General features: G+C 39.3%; 1 protein-coding gene across 1 annotated transcript in view; it reads left to right on the top strand.

Moving 5' to 3' along the window:
* The first annotated feature begins 996 nt into the window (after positions 1–996).
* fam120b (family with sequence similarity 120B) overlaps positions 997–16,407 on the top strand; it is a 15,436-nt gene continuing 25 nt past the window's right edge. The window contains exons 1-14 of the mRNA XM_022745335.1: positions 997–1,120; positions 1,984–2,174; positions 2,383–2,516; positions 2,722–2,844; positions 3,143–3,334; positions 3,689–3,959; positions 4,073–4,250; positions 4,635–4,736; positions 5,130–5,302; positions 7,085–7,177; positions 10,954–11,160; positions 11,425–11,578; positions 15,663–15,749; positions 15,862–16,407. The exon at positions 15,862–16,407 is cut by the window's right edge and continues 25 nt beyond it. Of these exons, the coding sequence (XP_022601056.1) occupies positions 997–1,120; positions 1,984–2,174; positions 2,383–2,516; positions 2,722–2,844; positions 3,143–3,334; positions 3,689–3,959; positions 4,073–4,250; positions 4,635–4,736; positions 5,130–5,302; positions 7,085–7,177; positions 10,954–11,160; positions 11,425–11,578; positions 15,663–15,749; positions 15,862–15,923 (2,091 nt within the window). The 3' untranslated portion in view covers positions 15,924–16,407. The remainder of the gene's footprint in view (positions 1,121–1,983; positions 2,175–2,382; positions 2,517–2,721; positions 2,845–3,142; positions 3,335–3,688; positions 3,960–4,072; positions 4,251–4,634; positions 4,737–5,129; positions 5,303–7,084; positions 7,178–10,953; positions 11,161–11,424; positions 11,579–15,662; positions 15,750–15,861) is intronic.

The raw sequence follows: 16,407 nt of genomic DNA, 5'->3' as shown, positions 1-16,407 counted from the left end.
CAAAAGAAAAAAAATACATCAAACAAATGATAAAGTGATAAAATATGGACCCATTGTCATGCTTCAGATGTCTGGCCTATAAAACTGTCTGTAGTTCCACCAAAGACACATTTCCCCTTTAAACTTCTCACACAGTTTCATTTAATGAGTATGAGGTCCAAGGAGGTAAAAAATCCAATATTTCATGAAATACAGAGAAAATATTATTAAAATTATGTTTAAAAAGAATAAAAAAATGTGTGAAGCAGAACGTTTTTCACAACCCTCACAGATTTATCTTGTGAATTGTTGAACTAAACGACATGTATGTAAAGTAGTTAAACGTATGTGTGCTATAACTTTAGTGCACTCCTGAATGCAGGACTCTGCTTGTAATGGACTACATATATAGTTGTATCCATAGTTTTATTGAAATAAATGTTTGTGTACTTCTACCGACACTCTTAATTACAGATAGCTCACTCCATGCGCCGAGCACGTGTGCTTTGTTTTGCAACGTGATGACGCCATGCGTAGATCATAGGAAGTAATTTGCATTTCCACCTAGTCAACATAACACAGTAAGTGCTGCCCATACGTCAAGATTTTAAAGTAAGTTTTTGCTATTTAAAGCGGGTAGAGGTATAGAGGGTATAGTAGGAGGTAGAGGTATTTGCAGACATAATTTAGTATAAGAAGAGTTGGTTTGTAAGGACAGGAAACGGGGCTGCTTCGGAAACGATTAGCTTATCGGCTGGAAGCTAAGCTAACTGTTAGCATTCAGATCCATTCTCATTGAGCACTGACTGAAAAACCTGGTGAGATGCAGCAATGTGTTTGTCCTGCAGCGATGTGAGGTCGAAACAGGCTCACCCATTACAATACAAGATGCTATAAACACGTGAAATTGAAGTGGTAGTCCAATAAACTGGCATAATGTATTGCCCTGACTAAGTTGGCTCTCAAGTTTCCGGTGAAGCCACTTTCACTCTGTCCTTCTGTTTCTTCTCTGTAGGGATGGGTGTGAAAGGTCTTCAGTCCTTCATGGACTACTGCTGTCCGGAAGTCTGTGTGACTGTGAACCTGAGAGACATGGCCACGCAACATGTTGCCAGAAGCACAACCACAGCAAACTGCACAGGTAGAGTGACAGATGATGTAGGAGTACCCCTGGGCTCCAGCTTCATTTTGGTTTGTTTCTGTCAATTTTTTATGCATGCATTTTTGTCTTTAACACTTTTTAAAGTTTCCACACATCACATCCATGGTGTCCTTTTTTTCTGCACAAACCTAGAAGTTTGACTTCTCACTTTAAGTTTAACAAAGTATAGTACGGTGACCCTGAGAGCTCAATGCACTACAACTTAAGAAAACATATGCAAATAGACAAAACACAAACATATTCAGAGAACATCTTCATCATTTTGACAACACATGTGCTGCAAATACTCTCAACGCAATGGAAGTGTTTCCAGCAGACACAAAGATGTGATGAAGGGAATGAATGGATGTTCTGTTTAAAAAAAAAACTAAAGACCACCACTACTGTATACATCTGTCCACAGTAGCTGTTTCAGGTCATGTCATAATAACAGCAACATAAGTGGTAGCAACCATACACCCACTTACATTATTCCCAAGACTACTGTTACTCTTAAACAAAAATGTATTGGCATTAGATTGTAATAAATGTGAAACTAGCATACCTATTTAAACATGATATTTTTGGATAATGCAATCAGTGAGAAAACACATGTGACTATGGTATATATATATACATATATATACAGTGATGTTAGTTGTTTGAAAGATGAGAGTGATTCTTAAAAAGTATTACTGGCAGCTCTGAGGGAAAAATAATGTTTTGATGATCTAAAGGCTGGTAGCTTTGAAAACCAAAAGACCTGAAACCATGAAATGGGACATTTCTTTCCTATTGTTAGGGATGAGTGTTGACCCGCAGGTCCGCTCTCTGTTACATTTATGTTTTCACTCTTTGTGTAGGTCCCACACTTGTTGTAGATGGTATGGCCTGTCTGCGTCACTGGTACTCATGTAAGGACTGGGTGTGTGGGGGGCAGTGGAAGGAGTACATGGGCGTCCTGAAGAACTGGGTGGAGGAATTTACCTCCGCAGGCATCAGACTGGTCTTCTTCTTTGATGGAGTGGTGGAAGAGCAGAAGAGACAAGAGTGGGTGAGGAAAGAAACACTGTAAACCTGAGGTGTTTGAATATTTTCACCTGTTAAAAGACTCAATCCACTTTTGTCTTGAGTTACAGAATTCATCGACAGATGCATGATGTGTTACGCGTCTCATATTGAGATCTGAAGTTTACTCAGTTGATCTTGTAGGTTTAGACACTCTCAACCTCCTGTGTACAAACATCCTCTCCTGTCTGCAGGTGAAGAGGAGACGCAGAGTGAACAGGGAAATTTCAAAAATATTTTGTCACGTGAAGGCACATGGAGAGCAGCCTGGTAGAGAGCTCTTTTGTCTACCTTCTGGTCTGGCAACATTCACACCCTTTGCTCTCAGGTTAGCATTTATAAAAATGATTACGATTCTGTAGTCCTGTGGATATTATGCAGTATATACAGTGATAATTAAGTTAATAATGTATTTGAAAGACTTAATTTCATTACATGAAATTGGATCTGATGAGGGTTATTGTTCCTGCTGTTTATGGCAGAATTACCATTAATTATTATTTTCTTGATATAGATTGTATTATTGTTTGCAGATCATTGGGTCAGGAAGTGTTTTGCTCAGTGAGAGAGGCTGACTATGAGATTGCCAGCTATGCTCGTCAGCATGGCAGCATGGGCATTCTGGGACAAGACTCAGACTTCATCATATATGACAGGTTTGCTGAAATTATAATATTTCTAAGTAAATGCAACAACAAAGAGTCTCCCTATTTCTGTATCACTGTATTAGAGCCCAGGTTCTATGAGACTGGTCATGTTCAAAACATATTGAACATGACCAGTTAATGTGGTTGGAATTAAAGTAGCAAGTAAAAATACTTGCTGCAGAATGCTTTGTACTAAATATGAGTCACAGCTAAAATGCTGAATTTGATGATAGATTTGTACAGTCTAGCACTTTATGTTATTGATAAGTCATTGTCTGATCTGAATGTGTGTGTGTTTTTTTTAAAGTGTTCCCTACTTGTCAGTGGCAAAGCTACAGATAAACAGCCTCACCACTGTCCTGTATGACCAACAGAGGTTCTGCCGAGCCACTGGATTGGCTGTTTCCCAGCTACCATTGCTGGCGTGTCTCCTAGGTAACGATGTGGTGTCAGAGGAGCAGATGCAACACATCAGGAATAATGCCATGGCAAGATACAGGTGTCCGGGCTTTTACTTTGGTGTTTGCTCTCCATCAATAATTCCTCTAATTCATGAATATTGAATTTTTCAATTTTCATTCTTATCTTCTTCCAAATAAATACCACTTATTGAGTATGTTTACTAACATGAATACTTAGTTGTTGAATGTTGCATGAAATTATTTTGCATTCCAGGCTTACTTCAAACAAGGATTTTTTTTGTAGTCTTTCAGTTTGTGATAGTTATATATAATTAGAAAACATGTCTGCAGAGAAAAAAACCTTCATCTTGTTTGGGCGTTTGACAGTGAGCCAACTTAATTAAAGTTCAGATGAGGACATTACATGACAATCCTGTTTTATTGTTCCCCAGGAAAAACAATCCAGCACCACACTCTGGTCCTCCTCGGGGACAGATGGTCTCAGCTGTATCCCAGCTTGTGAGCTCTTTGTGGGGCAGACAAGCAGAAGATACTGAGCATATCCTTCAGTCTCTGAATCTATCAGCGCCTCACAGAGAGCTACTCAAAAGGGGGATCTGCTCCTACTCACTACCTGGACAGGAAGCTCCTCAGCAAGGTGACATCTCTGCACATCTCCCCGACTCTGCCTTTGAGAAATATGTCAGTCCAGAAATATTAAAGGTATATTATGTTTCAGATACATACACAGTGTGTGTCCTGTAGGACTCTATTAAATTCTGAGAGTACTGAATGCCAGACTGACTAAATATTGTCCACCATGTGGCTTTCTCCAGGCATGCAGAGAGAAGCATGTCGCAGCAGAGGGTTTCATGGTTTACAGTGTTGTGTGTGAGGGAGTCATTGAATGTAGCAACACTTTGGAGGATGAAGAGGATGCTGAACTGCTGCCTCAGGCCCTTGTCTACAAACTCTGCAGACAGCACATCTATGGACTGCTGCTCGGGCGTGATGGTAGGACAGCAAACTTACTGGAGTGATCATGTGCATATACACAAAGCCAGACATACATGCACATTTAAGGTCATAACACACACACATACGCAGATACAGATGTACTCTGGTAACACCATTCACACAGTCAGAAAACAAAAAAGACATACACAAACTTGCAAAGGAGAGGTCATAGTAAGTCTAACATGCAGACTGTGCACATCCACATGGAAAAACAGTACACACACCCCACTAGAAATACATGCTCTGCAGTGGAGTTTGTGCTTTTACTCTGTGGTGTCATGTGTATACTGTAGTTTAAAAATAAAGACAAAAGTGTTTTTTATCTTCCCAAGTGGTGTGAAGTCAGTCCAAGTCTTACTTTGACTTTTGTTTTGTTTTCAGGCAGCACTGTTGACACTCCAGCGATTAGGGAATGGTTTGTGTACCCTGGAAACCCTCTGAAGGAACCTGACATGGTCCAGCCTCTCCCCCTCAGCCTACCATGTACCGTACCTGCTAGTTTCTCAATATCTTTCTGTCTGTGCTCAAGTTAGGACAAAATCTTAGTTCATAGTTCGTAGTTGATTTTTTTGCACTGGGAGGATGATCCACTTTAGTTTACAATGCTCAAGAAACAAACAAGCAACAAAATGCGTAATGTGGTTATAAAATTGTTTCCAGTTTTTTCCTATGTGATCAAACTAGCAGTTGTCCTCTTGCCTCTTAGGCATCAGTGGCTATTATAATGACCCTGAAAAGATGCTTTTTGTTGGCTAATAGATTGACATCAAACTTAATGCACTTAATACTTTAAAGTCTCAATTCATGCAGTCTTTTGCCAACAACACCCACAGAGCTTTTTCTCTAATTATTATTTTTATTTTTTTACATTTGCAGGTGATCGTCCCAGTCTGAACTTGTTGTGGTTCGGCACTGGTCCTAATGTTTCTGCCCTTCGTCTGACATCCTTCCTTACAATTTTTGACTGTCAGGAGTTCTCTGAGTTATGTGGAGCTATTGAAGCCTCTCTCCTGGTTGCCCTCTGCCTGGTCACTTACATAGTCCTGCAGGTAATGTCTCACCTTTTTCTTCTATGTTTTCAGTGGGTAAAGACAACACAGCAAGAAGAAAGACGGAAGCCAAATTAAAATCAGTGTTGAGCAGGGTATTTTTTCATCATTAGTGATGGGTGCTTTGAAAATGATGACGTCTGCACTGTGATTGATATGTCTCTTTTGGTTTTCATTGGTGTGGGCTGCATGTTTGGCTTAGCCTTCAATGAACAAGTTAAGCTGTTTAATGAAGCAGTTGAGTACAATAGAATTCAGTTTGTATTTAGGCATTTCATTCAAGATAGTGGCAGTAATTGGTTAATACAGCTACACCTGGTGATTTATGTAAACAGAAAATGAAAGACCAAATGTATTTGGTGACAAGTAAACATACAAGACAGCTTTTGATTTGGGATTTACGTCTATAACATATACAACAATTATTTTGCTCTTTTGTCAAGTTGTGATGTGAAGTTAAACACAACTTGTTGACAGTCTGTTTTGTGTTGTTTTGTGATGACTTGATGGTAGCCATTATCACCCACTGAGGGCCCAGTTTAGCCACAGACACTGGTCTTTGTAACTTAAGCTCTTATGTCAGCAAGAGGTCTGATAAGCACCCAAGGGCTTTAAATATTTCAAGAGAAATCTTAATTCACCCCAGTTCTCTTCTGTTCTTATTTTGGTTGTAAATTTTAAACTATAAACATATGTGCTGTTTGTAATCCTGTTGTAATGCCTTGTTTTCGAATTTGAATTGATGATCGCTTTTCAAAGTATGTGAAAGAAGCAGAGATTTATGTTTTTTGTTTGTACTTTTTGCATTGACGTCATCTGATGGCGCTTAAACACAACAGAGATCACAGGACCAGATCACCTGGATGAGGATACATGCGTCATTTTACAGGAGATAAACACAAATTATTGTAGATTCATTAATCAACTCTGTAACAAATGAAATGTCAAGAGGTCATAATTAATTCTTTAATGACTCCCTAACAAACGACGTTCTGTTTTCAAAGAAATTCATCTCAAATATTTTGATAAGTTTTCAAAATATGCTTATGAAAAAGAGTAAAATGTTTTCTTGCATTGAATCATCACACTTGATAAGTCATCTAAATTTAGCCCTGCAGATGAACAGTTTGGTATGAAGGAACTGTGCTGTTTAATTTCAAGTTAAATTTGAACTCCAAAGCATAAAGGAAAAGCAAGAAGCCAGAGACAAACACAGGATCAGTGACGTTTTAACAAACTAGCTAATTAGGCTTCAGCAAATTAGGGTTTACAAGATAATTTTACCAATGGCACTCTATTGAGACAGAGTCGAACACTTGAGACACAAAGATCAGCACACAGCTTTGCAGGCAGATACAGATTTTAGTCAGAAAGACAGACGGATACTTGGATCCAGTCATTTAAATGGATGAAGGACCAACAGACAGTCAGAGGAGCAGCTTGTTATATGGACCGTTAGACGAGTAGACAATCAAAGCTGGGACAGACAACAGTAGCTGTTGTTGTCTGATTACTGCTGCATTCACATTCCCCCGTCGCTCTTCTGTTTAAATAGCTTCAGGGTTTGTTTGTTTTGAACACACAACTGGGCAGCCTTGTTTCTGTATTCAGCATTGTTTCTTTCTCTGTTGAATTGTTGCATAGAGAGCAGACAAAACAAACTGACCCACGCAGAAGACACACTGGGATGTGATTGAATTGACTAACCATATATTTTCTGTGGTGTGGATGTGTGTACGTGTGTATGTGCGTGTATGTGCGTGTATGTGTGTATGTTATCAGGTGCAGACTTTGTCTCAAGAGGACGTGGATGCTTACCTGAGTCAGAGTGTCTGCCTGAGCATAAAATCCCCTCAGCAGCTTCAGCAGATTAAGGTCAGTTACAAGCAAAAATACGCAAATTTTTTATTTTTAGTTATTTTCATAGAAAAAAATAAATAAAATGACCCGCTCAGTTTTCAGATTTTTACCCAAATGTTGTGTCTCAATGCAGCCAAACATGTTGTGTTGTGTTGTGTTTCCTGCTGCAAGAAGACAATGTTCCCTGCAGTTTACAGTAAACAAAGTCCTCTTGTGGCAAACACTGGTCAGAAAATGTTTCCAGTAATAGAAAGTCAAAACAAAAAAATTAGGAGAAAATACAAACACCCTGCTGATTGAGAGTCTTTACAAAAAAATAAACAAACTAACAAAACCCAAAACAATGATGGTAAACTACAGTGTGGTTGTTTCGTAAATGGTAAATTTGCATTTTTTAAATCAGATTTTCACCTTCAGCTTCTTAAAAGTTCAAAATAACAATGGAGAGGTTTCCAGATTTTTTATTCCTTTGTGTAGTTTTTGAAGAATTAAAGCCAAATTAATTAGAATATGAATGACCTTTATACATATTTGTGAACAGACACAACCTTAGAGTGAAGCCAATTAAAAACCATTCAAAGTTTTTCACTCCAGATTATGGTGTAATATGAGAATATTACAAAGCAAAAATATGAGAGTCAAACAATGAGAAATTGTCATTCAGAAAAATAGGGCTGCAACAAATGAATATGTTTGTTCTATAAAACATACGAAACAGAAAAAAGATACAATATACAGTAGCAGTTTCCTTTAGTCAAGGGTGATGCTGCGAAATGTCTTGCTTTGTGCCAACAACTGTACAAAACCCCAAAATATTTAGTTCACTATAATGTGAAGTCAAGCCATAAAATTTGTGGCATTTTTATTTGGAATATGACGTGATGGTTAATCGATCAGCTGATTCATTCTCTCTCGTTCGACAAATTATTGCTGCCCTAGAACCAAATTGGATTTATATCTTCTAAGAAAAGCTTCAGTATGATCACTTTGTTACTGCACGATATTTCAACGATGACTGGTGCTGTGCCAGCAGAGTTTGGCTGAACATGAGGGCAAAAATGTTGAACTTTTTCCATTTTCCATTTTCTCAAATATATAGGTTTGATTTTATATAGTTTGTCTTTTAAATAATTAAAATAAAAATAAGTGTTGTAGTCAGCTTGGGCTCTGGGGACTTGTGATGAGCCTTTTCACAATCTTTTACTGAATGATTAAACCATAATTATTAGATCGATTGATTATGAAAATAATCATAATTGAAACCCTAATCTAGACAGTGCTGTGTTTGAAATCAGCAAGGAAGCATCAATGCTACTTGTCGTCAGTGAGCTCGGGTGATGTGACTTTTGAGCTCTCAGACAGTCAGCTTTGCTTTTCCATTTTCTGGGAAAACGGCCCTGCTGTTTGCTGCCTTGTTGTAGCCCCATTTATTTTTACTGCTTAATTACCATACTTATGTCTAGTAATTTGTATTTTTGCTGCTCGTCTGTTTTCTACACAATAATTAGGGCTGGGCGTTGATTTGAATATGCTGTCTGGGAGAGGTTCAGAGCTGCAGGAGGGGGTTAACTGAGTGACTAGTGTATGGATTAACCACACACACACACACACACACACACACACACAATCTTTGATTATGTGTGTGCATTTGCATCTTCACACGTGTGCACAATTTATAGAAAGCTACAGATTCAACACATGACAGTACAAACTGAAAATCTGCCTCTAATTCATTACAACACCACATGAAAAAAAGATATTGTAAAATGTTAATTTATTAGAAAGTGTGTGTGTGAGTGTGATTGTGTGTGTGTGTGTGATTGTGTGTGTGTGATTGTGTGCGTGTGTGTTCGTGTTCAAAGGAGAGAATATGAGTCACACCATTTTTGTGTGTTTAGGGGAAAGGGGTTGTGGGTCGGTTTTGGGATGTGCCGGTTCTGTTGCAACATCCCTCCCCATGGGACTGTGATTGTTGCCCACCGGTGTGTGTGTGTGTGTGTGTGTGTGTGTGTGTGTGTGTGTGTGTGTGTGTGTGTGTGTGTGTGTGTGTGTGTGTGTGACAGAGAGAGTGTGCTGGCGACAGTCGCCTGTCTGTCCTGGCTCACGTTCACCACATGGAGCTATTTACACACAAAGCCCCGCTGGACACACACACACTTCTGTCTTTGTCTCTCTCACTTTGTGTGTTCTCATGTTCTTCTTCTTTTTACTCTCAAGCACCTTCTCTTCTTTTTCTGTCTCTGCTCACCTTTCTCTCTCTCTCTCTCTCTTTGTGTCGGTGTGTTCGTGTGCGCTTTCAGGCTTTTGTGATTCTGTCCAGTGGTTCATTGTTTTCAGAAGGTGAAGCTGTGTTTGACTGGAAGCAGGTGGCAGGCATGGCTGTGTGTCTCTGTGTGTGTGCATACATGTAATCCCTGTTATCAATGCTATCTGCCAGAGGACAGGTGAGAGCAGAGAACACACGCATCTGCCTACTGTTATCGTTGCTGTCCTTTTCTCGGCCTCTTCATCATCCTCTTTTCTTTATTGTCCTCCAGTTTCTTCTTTCTTCTCCTTTCTCCTTTCTTCGTCAACAAACAACATAATCCTGATCTTTTATCAAAATGTATGAATCCTTTGTAAAAAAAAAAAAAAAAAGCATCTCTAAGAAAGATATTTGTCTGATTAATTTCATTAATATAGTCTAGTGGATATTAAATGTAGCCATTGAGTTTGAGGTTGGAAGAAATCTTTATGGAGTCATTTATAAAATTGTGAGTTTAATTGTGTGTTAAATTACTTGATTTATTTATTATTAATTACATATTGGACCATTTTCTCTACAATACAGAAATTACTACTTTACATTCAGATAAATAAGGAACAACATTGTTTCATCCTTTCATTTTTTTCCCTTGTTTCATTTTTACTTTTCAGTCTTTCATTATTCAAAATTTCTCCACTTTCAGTATAATTTCATACAAGAAAAAAATTTCATCATTCAAATGCAAAACCATGTATCATTTTACTTTCTCATCAATGTGAAATTAGTTGTAATGAGCCAAACTGAACAAAGGCACTGTCACATACAGTCATCTCAATTTTGTGTCCCTTTTGGCCACTATAAACAGATACACAGATAGATTGACTGTCCGCCAGTGAGAAGAGGGAAGCAGAGTAAAGTAACGGGGAAGTGGGTGGTCTGAGTCGTATATAATTGTGTGATCTGTGTGTCAAGACTGAACAGATAAGGTTGTCCAAATTGGGGTTGGGAAATGGCAATTATTTTACCAACTGTGAGAGAAATTTTAAGGACTTTCTTCCGGGGTGGTGACACTGATTGAAAAAGCAGATGGTTCTTTCTGTTTGACTGATGCCGCTGGCCAGGAGGATATTTGTGGAGCGTAGATTGATTCCTCGGCCACTAAAAAGCCAGTAAGTGAACTTAGGATAGTGAAGATTTTTCTGTCAAATGAAGATTCACATTTTGTGATAATAATGGAAAATTATTGCCACATTTATTAACCACATTAGTAAATGAAACAGTGAGATCTCTCTCCATGGACAGTCGAGTGGCCAGCTGTGTGGTCTGTTGTTATTAGGGGCTGAGGATCTGTCATTTGGTTTGTTAAACTTTGAGCTGAAGGAATTTATTGTCACATCTGGTGAAGTCATTTGTGACCTGGCTTAGAAGAGTCACTGTTGCTGCTGCGTCATGGCTATTTCATTTGCAAATTTAATGTACCAAAGTATCCAGCCTCTTGATAAAGACGCCGACCAAATAAAAACAATTTTTCTTTCTTTGCTCTCAGCTGCCTTTCCTCTGCAGTCGTGCGGTGCAGCTGGGATCTCTCTATGTCCGAGGACTGGGCCACCTGCTGGGTGCTAACTGCGCCAGTGGCTGCCCGCTGCCCAATGCTGCCTTCATGCCTTGGCACAGCTTCGACGGACGACTGTTTCAATCAAAGTACCTGCTGGCACATAGTGGGACAGAGAAAACTGTGCTGTTGGACAACGATGTGAGTGGAGACAGGAAAAGAAAAAGGGAATGTGTGTGTGTGTGTGTGTGTGTGTGTGTGTGTGTGTGTGTGTGTGTGTGTGTGTGTGTGGCAAAGATTTGAGGAGAGACGTTTTCTTTTATTACAAGTATTTTTATGTTTCTTGGTTTTATTTTTACTTTTTATTTTTACCATATATGACTAGCCTCATTTTGAGATGTGTCTTTGTTAATGCAGTGTGTGTGTTGTAATCTGAAGTGTGTTATTGTCTACCTCTCTCTCCAGCCGTCCTGCCTGTCCCTGTTTCTCCTCCTGAGAGAGAGACTCATAGAAACCTGCAGGAAGAGAGGCAGAGTCCTGCAGTGCAGACCCAGACCCAACGCACAAGAGCAAAGTCATAAAACCACACCAGGACCCGGGTACAGAGACAGACACACAGGTGAGACATCTGACTGACTGAATAACATATCTTGTTAGACATAGACGACCTTCCAAACACTACAGACACCTGCTCAGTGCAAAGGTTCACTTGTGACCAGTGTTGTTTTATGATTTTCAGCTCATGTCAGAGTGTGTCTGTGAAGATGTTGCTGTTTATATCTAAAACATTTAAAAAAAGGCAAAGACTTACCTACAGACTTATTCATATAAGATAATATACATATAAGAATAGTCACAATGCATGATACATGTTTGTCCTTTTTTTTTTTTTCTTCACACTTTCAAATTCATCTCTAACGACTTAAAACACAAAGTCATTTATGTTTAAATTACTAAAATGAGGAACTTTGGTTGTTTTAATTAACAACCTTAGATGTGTTGAGATGTTGTGAGTTTTAAAAGTAATTGAATGCCTTTCATGCTCTCTCCTTCCGCACTCTCACTCAACATTCACTCTGTCTGTGACTGTTGGTTCTATGTTGTTTTCGTGTGGCATAATTATGCAGCCAGGACTCTATGGAAAAAGACTTTTTGATCTTGAGACCATCCTGGTTAAATAAAGGTCAGCGAGAGAAAAACGTTTTGACCTGAATTAAGAAATGTTATGGTGTTTCTGGGGCGTCCTGGAGGCCTAGTGGTTAGATGCATACCATATAACCACAATGTCCTCTGTGCAAAGCTGATGGGGGACCTTTGTCACATGTCTTATCCCTCTTTCTCTTCCGGTGGTTCCTGTCTGGATCTATACTGTCAACTTTCCAATAAAGAAGTAAAATTGCCAAAAGACATGTTATAAAAGTGACATTATGATGACTGTATCATTGTGAAGGCTCCAGTAGTTTGGAGCTAGACTTTGTTTCTAATCATTGTCCAAAGTACACAGACATAAACTGGCCTCAAGTGATCTGAGTGGCAAGAACAAACTGTAGCTCATATGAAAAACAGTTTGGCTTCTGGAGCCAAACAGAGAAGCAGCATTTTAATCTGATAGTTGATCTGTGGTTGTAGTTCCCTGGTGCCCCACACAGAACCACATTACCCAGAGGGCCATGCTGTAATGAGGTCCATGTGTGCTGCGGCCTTAATGCATAACGCAGTGTGCATGCACGCACACAAATGCACACAAGTGCATGCTTGGGTCCGAGACTTGCTTTGTCAGTGCACTAGTAATAGTAGGTTTCTGTTTATAGGCTGGGAGAGCTCTATTTTAAGACACACAACAAGACTAACTGATTACAGGCTTCTCTCTCCTGTCTCTCCCCTCTCTCTGCTCCCCTTCCCCTCAGTTGTTCCCCTCCGTTTCACTCTGCATCCTTTCAACTTTCTCTCTTCTCTCCTCACTCTTTCTCTGCTTCTTTTTCTCATTTATTACCATTGTTCTCTTTCTGTTTCACCAGACATCTATCCAACATATTCACCCTCTTACACGCGCACTAGTTTGTTATGCCGAAGTGTTAATGCGGCCAGTCTTTATGATGGTTGTCGCTGTAATGTGCAGACTTAAAGCCAAATCAAGCTCCCTGTCAGTACAAGACTCGACTGTAATCTTAACGCTCCATCCTACTCAGTAGTCAATCGCAGAAGACGACTCAGCAGTAGCCTATGAAATTTGAACCCGTCGTTTCTATTCAACCCTGCGACTTATAAACCTTTTGCGACCGTTTCTCTGCGTGCCATGCTGGCGCAGAGTCTCCAATTTGCGCCGAACTGTCTGCTTTTTGCCCAAGTCAACCCCTGTGGGTCTCATGAGGATGTTTCTGGTTTTATAGATGGAAGGCTATACACTCTTTATACCTCAGTGTTTCATTTCTGCTAGACGCAGACACCAATCATTACTACAGAACTGTGGGGATATGAAGAGTGTGTGTGTGTGTGTGGGAGAGAGAGAGAGAGAGGGAGAGAATGTGTGTGCGTGAGAGTAGTGGTGGCGCTATGTGGTATCGTTGAGGGCCCGGTTTGGTTTTTGTTTGGAATCAGGCCTGATGTTTAGTCTCCTCAGCAAATATCTCCTCTGCCCGCCTGCCCTCGCAATTACACTCCAGCAGTGAATCCAGTATAGCCGCTCTACCACGTCTCTCCAGTCTATTTTTGGCCAAAAAAGACAAAAAGTAAATGAAAAACAACCTAATTTTCACATTTTACTCTGAGAGTAGTGATGAACTTTGAACTGTGAATTTTCAACAACACAAATTTAAATCTCCTCTGATGTAGAAATAATGTGTTTTCCATAATCTCTAATCTCCTTAAACTTATTTGTTTCCTCCTTTTGGTTTTACTCTGAATCTAAATCAGAGAAACTTTTCCAAAAGACCTAACAACCACTGAAAAAGACCTTTAAAAAGTTTTGGTACTTGTGGCCTGACTGACACATTGTTCACTTATGCGTGGCATGCTTTCATGTGCTTTTTTCTGCAGTTTCACACTCAAGCAGTGGATTGATGGTAGCAAGCTACAGCTCCCTTTTGGCAAGGGCTAAAGTTGGATTTGGTGTTTTATTTTGAGCACTTTGTAATTGGCTTAAAATCTGCCACATCTGTCAACGTTCCTTAAGTGAAAAGTATGTTAGAAGCTTTTCTGAAAGTGAGGATAGATTATAATGGTTGGTAAACAGGAGCAGGGAAACATTTAGCTTTTTCAGACAGTTAATCATTTTTATAATCCATAACAGAGCAAATGTTGCTAACTGCGAAGATCGAGAAATCTGCCATGGATGGAAAAATCACAAAAACCTATTTCAGATGATTTTTTTATTTGTTAGATGACAGTTGATAAGGAGCTCTGTAACCATTCATCTTAATTTCTTTCTCTAAATAATTCAGTTTCCAACTCTGGTGACAATGATGGCTACCAGGCACTGTATACACAATGTGAGAAACAACACTTAGAAACTGAAACTAGATTAAAGTTATCCTTAAAACGTCCCCAGTTCTGATCTGAAGTGTTTTTTTTTGTAACATTAACATATTTATTAACGATATTTATTGTTATTTATTAATATAGGGATCACTTACAGTGAACTTACGGTGAACTATCAACTGACACTGCGTAATATCAGCAATCCATTCCTCTTGATGGGATATTACATGTCTGACATTATCAACATAAATGATATTAATGATAATGATAAGAATATTCTTTTATTAAAGATTTTGAGAAAATGTTCCATTCTTAAAAGCTGTATCACACACAAACCATTTAAAATAATATGTTATGCCTCTTAAGTACAGTACACCTATGATCTTCCAAATAACTCCTACTTATTTCTTATTTCCTACATATAGAAATACATGTGGGCAAGGTTCTAGTGAATTATTTTTTAGAAAACCCTCATGTTTTAGGAGGTTGTTTTCAAACAATGCTTAGGTTTTAGAATGTTTTTAGAGGGCGTCTTAAACCAGTGTGTGATTAACTTCCATGCGCTCGTGGTCTGATTGTGGAAATTATTGGAAATACGTCACACAGTTAGGTAGTTGTCTACTTTTGAATTGTGCAAGTGTGGGTATTGGGATGAACCCTTACATTATTAAGGTTGCTAGAAACGTGACTCCAAATGAATACTCATACTGCACCTGCTTGATGTGTAAACAGGAAGCAGTTTGCCAACAGGTTTGTTTAATCAGAATTTATTACCAGTGGCCAATTTTAATAGCTGCACAGAAATACCTGACATCACAGCTTTCCAGTAGAGTCCAGTGAGGCAGTCACACAGAAAACACAAAAATACAGAATTATCTCATCTGAAATACCTGAAGATGTTTCAAATTTGGCAGAAAATTGTGTGTTCATTTTGGATTGCTTTGTTCAGAGTCTAAAGCTGATTGAGAAAATATGTTTTCAATGTCTTTGAGCGTTATAAAAGTATAGCTTTGTTTCTTATCTTCAGGTGGTGGTGAGGGCTGGAGGGAGAGAGGAGAGCTGACAGGAGGTCCTCGACATGGAGGGGGATGGAGGGAGAGAGGGGAGGAAAGAAGAGACCGTAGTGAAAATGACAACAGAGAGAGACAGTGGGAGAGAGGAGGACACAGAGGAGGGATGAGAGGAGGCCGATATTTCCATCCTCATTCTTATCCTGACTGCCACAGTGGAAGCCACCAGGACATGGGCCATCCTCCACAACAGTCCAGAGGTCGATCGTATCGCAGCAGAGGGAGATACCGACTGGCTCCCAGGTAACACCAGCATACCAATAAAATGTCACCGGAGTTTCTTCTTCTTCTCTAATGTGTCTTCTGTTCTTATCTGTTCTATAATATCGCGTTTCCTCCTCTCCTCTGCTCTCAGATGGTCTCAGCCTCCTGCACCAGGAACATAACTCGACCCTGAACAGAGGGGAGGAGGATTAGAGGGGAGGACTTGAGGAGTTAAGAGGATGGGAAAGTCGTGATGAAAGGAGAGAAGGAATCAAATTTCTCTGAACAAACTGATTAGCGAATTGCCCGTCAGGAATGTTTGTCTAAAGGATTCAGTAGGTAGAAAAAAATGGGGATCAAGAGGAGTCAGACTGAAGAGATTGGGAATACTTTTTGCCAATTTGAAGTGAAAAAAAAAAAAAAAGATCATGTTGATGTATTTTGTAAGTCAATCATGACTTATCTCAGGGAAATGCACCTGTCTTGCATTGACAGAAAATGAACAGCACAAAGGAGAAGTCAGCAAACAAACACAGAAATGAGCCACTTCAAACATGCACTGAGTGGATTAATGGTTAATCCTCAGTCTTGTTTTTACCTCTTATCTTTGACAATAAAAGGGCAAAGATCTTAAAAGCTGTGTGTATCCAGTGCCATAATCCTGTGAATGGTTTTAAGTAGAGAAGCAGTAATGCTG

The sequence above is a fragment of the Seriola dumerili genome, unplaced genomic scaffold (assembly GCF_002260705.1).
Source record: "Seriola dumerili isolate Sdu_G_001 unplaced genomic scaffold, Sdu_1.0 BDQW01000003.1, whole genome shotgun sequence".
Lineage (NCBI taxonomy): Eukaryota > Metazoa > Chordata > Actinopteri > Carangiformes > Carangidae > Seriola > Seriola dumerili.
Note: the sequence above shows the minus strand (reverse complement) of the source record. Positions and strands in the feature narration are given on the sequence as shown.